Source organism: Pogoniulus pusillus, chromosome 15, assembly GCF_015220805.1.
Source record: "Pogoniulus pusillus isolate bPogPus1 chromosome 15, bPogPus1.pri, whole genome shotgun sequence".
NCBI lineage: Eukaryota > Metazoa > Chordata > Aves > Piciformes > Lybiidae > Pogoniulus > Pogoniulus pusillus.
Window position 1 is genome coordinate 3,096,387 of NC_087278.1, and position 9,871 is coordinate 3,106,257.

The window sequence follows — 9,871 nt, forward strand, 5'->3', positions numbered from 1 at the left end:
GGCTACAGACTTCCAGTTGTGGTCTCACCAGAAGACAGTAGGTGAAATCCAAGTGGTATTTGGTTTTCCTTCAGGCTTTCCATGCTTTATTACTTCTATCAAGACAGCAGCAGTTTAAGTAGAATTGAAGGGTTTAGTTTTGGTGAGGTGCATTTTCAAGTGAGATTTTTGCTTAGTTGTTTTGTGGGGAGTGTTCAGGGATGTTAATTGTTTATTTGATTCATGTGGAGAGTTGTTTGGGTTTTTTCACCTGTGTTTCACCTTTCTCTTTTCATTTTAGGTCTGGATGTTCAGTCCTATGTTTTGGGTTATGATTTTCTCCCACAGCTCCCTGCTGTCTTCCCAGTAAAAAAGCCCCCAGTGGGCAGCAGTGCACAAGGGGTAAGGTCCAGCCCCTTAGGTAATGTACCTGTGGGATCTCCAGTGAAAGAAGAACAACAACATCCAGAGATTGACACTAAGAAAATAAATCTTGGAAAGCAAGAATCTAAAGAAGCCTTAAAGCAGGTATACTCTGCTAACTCTTGTTAGGAGTGGTCTCTTTAGAGTCTTGACAGAATGCTGCTACTTGAAGGAAAAAAACCCTTCAGAGCATCTCAGCTGATCTTATGCTGCAACTCTGTTCACACTGTTGTCACAAACCTGTGAAATGCTTTTCAGGTTGAGTGTGTTGGCCTTCAGCAATCCAAGACGAAGTGTAGGTTTCGTTTGAAGTTAGAGGAGCTTACACAAAATGAGCCTGGGCAAGCCTGAGGAATAGTTTGGTCTTTTCTAGTGAATCAAAAATGGTCATTAGTTGGTTGCACCATTATGTTTGTTTGTCATTTATTAGGTGAATTCCCCCCTCTCCCTTTCCTTCCTGCTCTTCCCCCCTCTCCCTTTCCTTCCTGCTCTTCCCCCCTCTCCCTTTCCTTCCTGTTCTTTCCCCCTCTCCCTTTCCTTCCTGTTCTTTCCCCCTCTCCCTTTCCTTCCTGCTCTTTCCCCCTCTCCCTTTCCTTCCTGCTCTTTCCCCCTCTCCCTTTCCTTCCTGCTCTTTCCCCCTCTCCCTTTCCTTCCTTTTCTTCCCCCCTCTTCCTTCTAAAAATATCTTTGGCATTCCTCTGCTGAGACCCTACCTCCTCTTGTATTGCTTTTGAGAAGGCTGAGTTTGCTAGAAATGATGTTTAGAACTTGACCTCCAGATGTGGACTGTTACATTAAAATTGCTTGAGAGTTTTATTTTCTTTCACTAATCAAACTACAAGAAAGCTGGGGAGGGACTTTTGACAAGGGCTTACAGTGATAGATTGAAGCTGGAAGTGAGGAGATTTAGACTGGAGATTAGGAGGAAAGACTTTACAGTGAGAGTGGTGCAAGTCTGGCACAGGTTGCCCAGGGAGATTGTGGATACTCCCTGGAGATGTTCAAGGTCTGGTTGGATGAGGCTTTGAGCAACCTGGGCTAGTGGTAGGTGTCCCTGCCCATGGCAGGGGAGTAGGAACTGGGTAATCTTTAAGGTCCCTTCCAACCAAACCATGGTCCTGTTACTGTGTTTGATGTGAAAATAGAGCCCCCTGCCTTTTGATCCTTTCTGTATGCTCACCTGAGACAATTCTGAATAATTGAGGAATGAGTTTTTGAGATGCCTTGCTAGAAAATGAGCTTTTGGGAGTAGATTCCTAAACCTAGAAATGTTAGAAAGTGCATCCCTTAAAATTTCAGTCTTCAAATGCAATTAAATAGAGTTCAAGAGAGATGTTGAGGTGCTTGAACGTGTCCAGAGAAGGGCACCAAGGTTGGTGAGGTGCCTGGGAGGAGAGGCTGAGGGGCTGGGGTGTGCTGCCGAGAGAAGTGGAGGCTCAGGGCAGACCTCATTGCTGTCTACAACTACCTGCAGGGAGGTTGTAGCCAGGTGGGGTTGGTCTCTTCTCTGAGACAGCCAGGGACAGGACCAGAGGATGCAGCCTCAAGCTGTGCCAGGGCAGGTTCAGACTGGATGTTAGGAAGAAGTTCATCCCAGCAAGAATGATTGGCATTGGAATGGGCTGCCCAGGGAGGTGGTGGAGTCCCCATCCCTGGAGGTGTTTAAGAGGAGGCTGGATGAAGAACTTAGTGCCATGGGTTAGTTAATTAGAAGAGTTAGGTGATAGTTTGGACTCAGTGATCTCAAAGGCCTTTTCCAGCTGGGTTGATTCTGTGCTTCACTTTTTTTTCCTGTTTTTAAAGTTTGTCCTCTTTAATTTGTTTTTGGTCAGCTTTCAAAATCAAGCTCATCAAATGTGGAATCTGTAGTTTTAAATCCTCCTCCATCACCATCTGCTGTGAAGGTTCCTGATACAAATGAGAGACTAACGAAGAATGCTCAGGCCCATCCTGCATATGACCTACCAGTAAATGGTACTACCTCAAGTAAGTTGATGGGTTTGGCTCAGATTTAGGTGTAGTTGACTGTGAACTAATAGGAAATCTGATAAATTTGCTTTAGCATTAAAACATCCAATCTTGAGTCTTCTGTAAATCCAGTTAGCCCTCCTAGATTGCCTCTAATTGCCTCTGAGAAGCCTCATTCTAAGACTAGTTTGTTTTTAGTAGTTAGTGCTGGATTGCCTCTAATTGCCTCTAAGAAGCCTCATTCTAAGACTAGCTTGTTTTTACTAGTTAATGCTGGATTGTCTCTAATTGCCTCTGAGAAGCTTCATTCTAAGACTAGCTTGTTTTTAGTAGTTAGTACTGAATTGTCTCTGCCTCTGAGAAGCCTCATTCTAAGACTAGTATGTTTTTACTAGTTAATGCTGCATTGTCTCTAATTGCCTCTGAGAAGCCTCATTCTAAGACTAGTTTGTTTTTACTAGTTAATGCTGCATTGTCTCTAATTGCCTCTGAGAAGCCTCATTCTAAGACTAGTTTGTTTTTACTAGTTAATGCTGCATTGTCTCTGATTGCCTCTGAGAAGCCTCATTCTAAGACTAGTTTGTTTTTACTAGTTAATGCTGCATTGTCTCTGATTGCCTCTGAGAAGCCTCATTCTAAGACTAGCTTGTTTTTACTAGTTAATGCTGCATTGCCTCTAACTGCCTCTGAGAAGCCTCATTCTAAGACTAGCTTGTTTTTACTAGTTAATGCTGCATTGCCTCTAACTGCCTCTGAGAAGCCTCATTCTAAGACTAGTGTGTTTTTAACTAGTTTATATTTGAGCTCAAACTTTGCCAAGCTTTGAGACATTTATTCCTGTTTTAAATGGTGAAGGTCCAAAGAGAACAACCCCTGGCACTGCTGCAGTTGCCTGCTCCTTGTCAGAAAAAATAGCAGAAAACATTGGGAGCAGCAGACCAAATGCACCTCTGACATCACTCCAAATCAGCTTCATTCAGAATATGATACAGGAGACCTTGGATGACTTCAGGTACTGAAACATTTTTGTTTTCCATTGTCTGTTTTCTTAGTTTTAGTTTCTGCTCTAATACATTTCCACTTGTGTTAGAAATGACACTACTAATAAGCCCAATCTTGGAAATGTAGGTAGGAAGCTTTCATGTGGTAGCTCTGATGACTAATTAGACTGATCTCTCTAGGGGTTTTGCTAATTTTGTTCTCTGAGTAAGTGTTTGAATGCTTTTTGGATGGTAAATTTATCTGCATAACAATCAGCTGCTTTCATGGAGTCTTACACTGATTTCTTTCCCTTCCTGCTCATCCTTTGTCCAAACAGGAGAAATTTCTCTTGATGTTGTAGAGAATTTGCTCTACATAGTTGACTTGTTTTGGCTTTGCTGTTAGCTTGGCACATAGAAGGTTGCATACTGTGTGTTTCTACTGCTGGAGCTTTACATTACTGTCTGTCATGTGAGTAAAGGTTGGTGTCAGATGGCTTTGTGCTTGTGGATACCTAACTAACATTCTGATGGTCAGGAAAGGACTGAGTCACAGGATGTTAGGGGTTGGAAGGGACCCAAGGAGATCATTGAGTCCAACCTGCCTGCCAGAGCAGGACCATACAATCTAACACAGGTCACAGAGGAACACATCCAGACAGGCCTTGAAAGGCTCCAGAGAAGGAGACCACACAATGTCTCTGGGCAGCCTGTGCCAGTGCTCTGGGACTCTTACAGTAAAGAAGTTCCCACTTGTGTTGAGGCAGAAGCTCTTTTGCTGCAGCTTACACCCATTGCTCCTTGTCCTATCCCAGGCAGCAGTGAGCAGAGCTTGTCCCCTACTCCTGGAAGCCCTCAGATACTTATAAACATTGATCAAATCCCCTCTCAGTCTTCTCTTCTCCAGACTAAGCAGCCCCAGGTCCCTCAGCCTCTCCTCATCAGCCATGCCCTCCAGTCCCCTCATCATCCTCGTAGCCCTCTGCTGGACTCTCTCCAGCAGATCCCTGTCCCTGTTAAACTGGGGAGCCCAAAACTGAACAGAGTATTCAAGATGAGTCAAAACAGTGTGGATTTTGAGTGGAGTTTGCAGGAGATGGAGCAGTTGTGAGTTGTATCTAGGAGATCACTTCTAAAACTACGTCTAAGTCGTAAAGGACCAGGAGGACTAAGTAACTCACTTGATTCCAAAACAGTTGCTTGTTTCTTCAGCTTCTGCTCTTTGGGAGGCAACCTGCATCTTTGGGTTTCTAAAGGTGAGGAAGAGTCTTTGCCTTCAGGTGTTCTCAAGCTTGGAAACTGGTGAAAATAGAAGGTGAAGAACACATTCCCTATGGATTTGTTCTGTGCCTCAGTAAAGGACAATGAAATAAGATCTCTTTGTGTCTACTTGAGAAATCCCTTCCTTGTTCAGGCCATTGGTACCCATAGCACAGTTTCTGGTTTCAGATGATTGCACTGTGCAGACCAGGAAGAGCAGATGAGCTTTGCCTGCATCTTTGTGAGCTGCTGTTGTCCTTCCTCAGCATCTGGATGCTTACATTTTATGAGTGTATTTCTTAGCTTTGCTCTTATGGTATGGAATAGCTATCCATGAAGTGACATGAATTTGTCAGTTCAGTGCTGCTGCTGCCTATGTAGATGAACCTGGAATATTCTGAGGACTTGAGGATGTTTCATTTATCATTAATGTTTTGGGCTTCTGTAGAAAAGAGTGCTGGAAGTGATGTACTGAAAAGCTGGATCTTCAGCTACAGCTAAATATGTTTCTCTGTGCCACTTCTAATGGAGGGATAGAAAATCAGCACTGGATGGTAGAAATGAGAGAAGTTTAAAGCTGGCAAATGAAGAAACAGTCTTGATGTCACCATGTGTGGTTTTATGTCTCTAAACAGCAACCATCCTGAGTCTTCTTGTGTATTGAAATAATGATACTTGCAAAACTCAATTCCATCATGAAAGTATTCCAGAAAAGAAGTGGTAGAGAAGTACATTTCATGGCTTAAGGGGTTTTAGATGCAAGTTTAATGATGGTATGAAGTTGTGGGTGTTGAGAGTTGGAGAGAATTACTGCTTCCTAAATCAACCTAAGCATTGTCCTTCTGCAATTGTGCCCCCAGAGAAGCGTGCCACCGGGATATTGTGAATCTGCAAGTGGAGATGATCAAGCAGTTCCATATGCAGCTGGTATGTACCAAGAGTTTGATGGGAAACAGAGCTTTTCATTTGCAGCAGTACCAAGGCATTGCCAACTTCTCTTAAAACTGGAACTAATTTCATAGAATCATGGAATCAAACAGGTGGGAAGAGACCTCCAAGCTCATCCAGTCCAACCTAGCACCCAGCCCTATCCAATCATAGAATCAGCCAGGTTGGAAGAGACCTCCAAGCTCATCCAGTCCAACCTATCACCCAACCCTATCCAATCATAGCATTAACCAGATTGGAACAGACCTCCAAGCTCATCTGGTCCAACCTGTCACCCAACCCTATCCAATCATAGCATTAACCAGGTTGGAAGAGACCTCCAAGCTCATCCAGTCCAACTTATCACCTAGCCCAATCCAGTCAACTAGACTATGGCACTAAGTGCCTCATCCAGGCTTTGCTTGAACACCTTCAATGATGGTGACTCCACCACCTCTTTGGGCAGCCCATTCCAGTGGCAAATCACTCTCTAATTTTGCTTAAGAGCAAGAGAGAGGACTAGGTGTGAAGGAGGGGTAAATTCTGGCTTGGAACCTGTTGAACTGTTTTTTGCTGGATAAATCAAGAGATCTCATGTATTGGGTAGGTGTTGAAGTAGTGGATTCCTCTGCATTGGTCAGCAGCAAGGCTCAGCTTGACAGGGTACTGGGTCAGCTCATTTCGACTGCATTGTCACCTGGAAAGGTTGGACCAGAACACTCCCTGGGGTGTCTTCCAACCTGGCATTGTCTGATTCTGTAATCATGAACTCCATGTTTCAGGAGTTAAAAAAAGACAAAAGGGATGGTCTAGTTGATTGGACAGGGCTGGGTGCTAGGTTGGACTGGATGAGCTTGCAGGTCTCTCCCAACCTGCTAGATTCTGTGATTCATCTGCCTTTGGAAAGGACCAAGAGCTGGGTTAAGGAGGAGATAGAATCGAAGTAAAAAGGTTCACTTAGAGATCCTGTCTGCATAGTGTGCAGTGTCCTATGTTTCACTTCACCTTTTCATGAATCTTTGTTCTTTTGATCTGTGTTAAAAAGACCTTGTCTGAGTGCTGAACATTTTAATGGAACCTGCATTAGGAGATTTTCATCCTGAAGAAGTGCAAACTTCTCTTTTGATAAAATATTCACTGATGTATTAATGATCAAAATGCTGTATGTCAGTGTGAAAAAAAAACACCCTAATCTTAGTTTTCATATCAAAAGGGTTCTTTTTAAACCAGCATTACCTAGGTTATTTAATTTTCAGAAAGAGATAAGAAAATAGATAGGGTAAAACTGGAATAATTAGCTACTGATGAAGTCTCTTTTCCTTTTTCTCCAGAATGAAATGCATGCTTTGCTTGAAAGATACTCTGTAAATGAAAGCTTAGTAGCTGAAATTGAGAGACTACGGGAAGAGAACAAAAGGCTGAGGACTCACTTCTGAAAAGTTTCCACTGCTGTTTGTTTCTTACCCTGACCTCACTACAGGTGGTATGTTGCTTGGGACAGATCATCCTTCACCACTCAAGAAGTGTTCTATGAAGACCTGCTATTAGTTTGGACAGGACTCTGCTAAAGTAATGGTGCAAGATAGCATCTGTAATTCTTAAGCACTGTATAAAAACGTTTGTATGCTCATGCTAACCCCCTTGAAATCCTAAAAGAATTAAGTACATGATCAGAAACTTTTTAGCAATATTTGAAGTGCCTTTTTGTAAGCAAAATCCAAGCAGGACAGATGCCTTTTCTAGAAGTGGTTTTTGATACACCTGCTTTTTCTATCTACTGCTTTCTTTTACTGCTGTCAGAAACAATCACTGTAGCTTGCCTTTCAGATACCTGTCTTGGAGGAAAAAAAAGGGAGAGAAAGCTCTTTTTCTGGAGGATGTGGACTCTTGATTTGAGAGTTGGGAAGTACAGCATTCAGTTGACTTTATTCAACTGACAGCTCTTCTGTCCTGAGTAGAACCAGAGCTTGAAAGTATTCCCAAGTCCAGTGCCACGATTTTTCTTCCTCTATTCCAAGTCTGAAACTTGTGCTTGTCTGCTGTGAACTTTGTTTCAAACACTGCTTCAGCTGCACAAGGAGATCTTTGTTACAACTTCAGCTATGATGCTGGAATTCCTTTTACATACAAGCTCTTTGTCATAGCTTGTCCAACATGAATGCAACCCTAGACTTCAAAATGTAAGTATATACTCAGCCTTTAATAATGTAGTCCTGTAAGCATCATCTTTCAGGCTTTGAGCACCTTTTTGTGCACCTCTGGCTTGAATTCTTGGTGGACAACACTTAACATTGGAGCATTTGTGTTGTAGTTCTGCATCTTAACCTGTTTAGCCTGATTGTAGCCTTTTGGAGATAGCTGCATACCAAATCTTAGCATCTTAGTGGTGTTATTAACAAAACAAATACTAAAGAGAACTCATTGCTTCAGGAGTGTAATGGTCTGAAATGAAGCTCAGCACAAAGTCCTGACTGCTGAAGCTCGTGGGAAGTTTGGCTTGGCCTTTATTTGTGCCAAGAGATTTAAATAAAAGCTTCAAATTGAAATTAATAATAATAAAAAACCATCTTAATACTCTGAAAAAAAACACCTTTTTTAAAACTTATTACTTAAATGGTTCTGGAAGCTTCTTAATTTTCCTACTACTGCTTGGTTGTTTCTTTCTACATAAACTTTAAAGCTCAACAAGGAAAGTCTGAGAAGGTGGTGAATTAGTTCCAGCATCTAGTGTTTAAATCCATCTGCTGAATCAGAAAGCCATAATATATAGAGTGTAACTTATTTTTATATGTTGAAAACCAGAAAAGAACCAACCCACCCTTATCTTTACCTTTTCCCTACTTTTAGCCCTTTTTTAACAACAAAAAGAAGTCATTCACTTCCTTTTTTGTTTTTTTTTTTCCCACTTCCAAGTCAGTTAATGACAAAATCCTGCAGCAAAATGAAGCTGTTCAAGCTGCCTTTAAGGACAGGATTTTAAATGTCTGCAGATCTACTGCTTTTAAAAATATTTCTGCATCACTTCCTGGTGAGTGGCAGCAAAGTAAGGTAATTTTTGGGTTTTTTACTAACTTAACACACAGTGTAAAAGGCTTTTCTGTTTGTTTTGATTCAGTTCATAGGATGTGTAAGCTTGGCACGTTGACCACAGTTGATGGTGACAATAGTAGGTGGAGGTGGCAAAACCATTTTGTTCTTCTGGGTGCTTGGCAGTGTTATTTAATTAACCTTGCTGTTTTTGCATCTCCTGATCTCTTCCCCAAGTGCTCTTGCTGGGTTCTTGCTGTCATCTAGGCTCTACCCAGAGGATGGCAGAGAATTAGACAAATACCTTGGATGTGTGGCTCATAGATAATTTGTTTCCATGGCTTAGAACTGTTGATGTTTTTCTTAACTCCCAGATGGAGGTGGTTATAGCAAGAGTGGTTAAAAAGAGATCTTTTGGCCTTCTTAAAGAAGATCTTTAGGGCTTCTTTTGTTCTCTCTCAGGACTATTGTGGCACAAGTAGCTACATATACTGTGTGGAGACCCCATATGCCTACCACTAGAGGGGTGCATTTTGCCTTGTACACAAATATGATTTGTATGTTAAAATAAAGCCTGTTTTAACCTTTTGGAAGAAAAAAATAGTGCTGTGGTGACCTGTTTATTAAAGAAAACAATCTGTTCTGGTTGTTCTACCTCAGCAAGCAGAAGGCTAGTCCAGAGACTATGTATGAATATGCTTCAGTCATGTTGGCTTCACATAGGCCATCTAATGTTCACCTTACACTGTAATTTTGGAGTGAAGAACAGCTGTGTAGTTACTCCTTTCAGCTTGGAAACTTAGTCATGGCAGGTCATGGTTACTGCTAAAACTGGTTTTCAGGCAGATGCTTTGGGTGAGCGTGGTGGTTTGAGGGGTTATCCCAGGCTCTTTAGAGAGTCTTATCAGCTAAATGGTGCAGCTGGATGTCCTGTGTCTTCCTAATCCTTAATTTTATCCCTGCAGTGCCCAGTGCCCCCACTGTGCTGTTGACAAACAGCAGTGCTGACTTTGGAAGTTGCTCTCTGCCCCTTCTACACAAGGCACAGGACCTCTGGAAAAGAAGACAATGTGTTACGGACTGATCTGCCAAACTAGAGTTCCTTGCTTGCAGATACCCTGGATGCTAAATTTAAGGTCAAAAACTGTCTCAGATTATTTAGATAGAAAGATCTTACAACTGTTGAGGTTGGAAAGAGAGAATCCAATTGCTTGCCTAGAGCTGAGCTGCTACAACTAAACCATGTCCCTCAGCACCCCATCCATCTCTCTCTTAAATACCTCCAGGGGTGGTGATTCTGTTTCCCT

The 9,871-nt window shown here is 42.2% G+C and overlaps 1 protein-coding gene across 7 annotated transcripts in view; it reads left to right on the forward strand.

Moving 5' to 3' along the window:
- Positions 1–9,165, forward strand: part of NEDD1 (NEDD1 gamma-tubulin ring complex targeting factor) — a 34,377-nt gene extending 25,212 nt beyond the window's left edge. For 6 of the 7 annotated variants that reach the window (XM_064154966.1, XM_064154962.1, XM_064154961.1 and 3 more), the window contains 5 exons: positions 281–507; positions 2,235–2,388; positions 3,226–3,382; positions 5,471–5,537; positions 6,869–9,165. In XM_064154966.1, the coding sequence (XP_064011036.1) occupies positions 281–507; positions 2,235–2,388; positions 3,226–3,382; positions 5,471–5,537; positions 6,869–6,973 (710 nt within the window). In that variant the 3' untranslated portion in view covers positions 6,974–9,165. The remainder of the gene's footprint in view (positions 1–280; positions 508–2,234; positions 2,389–3,225; positions 3,383–5,470; positions 5,538–6,868) is intronic. The other variant, XR_010304965.1, reaches the window with a different exon arrangement.
- The last annotated feature ends 706 nt before the right edge of the window (positions 9,166–9,871 follow it).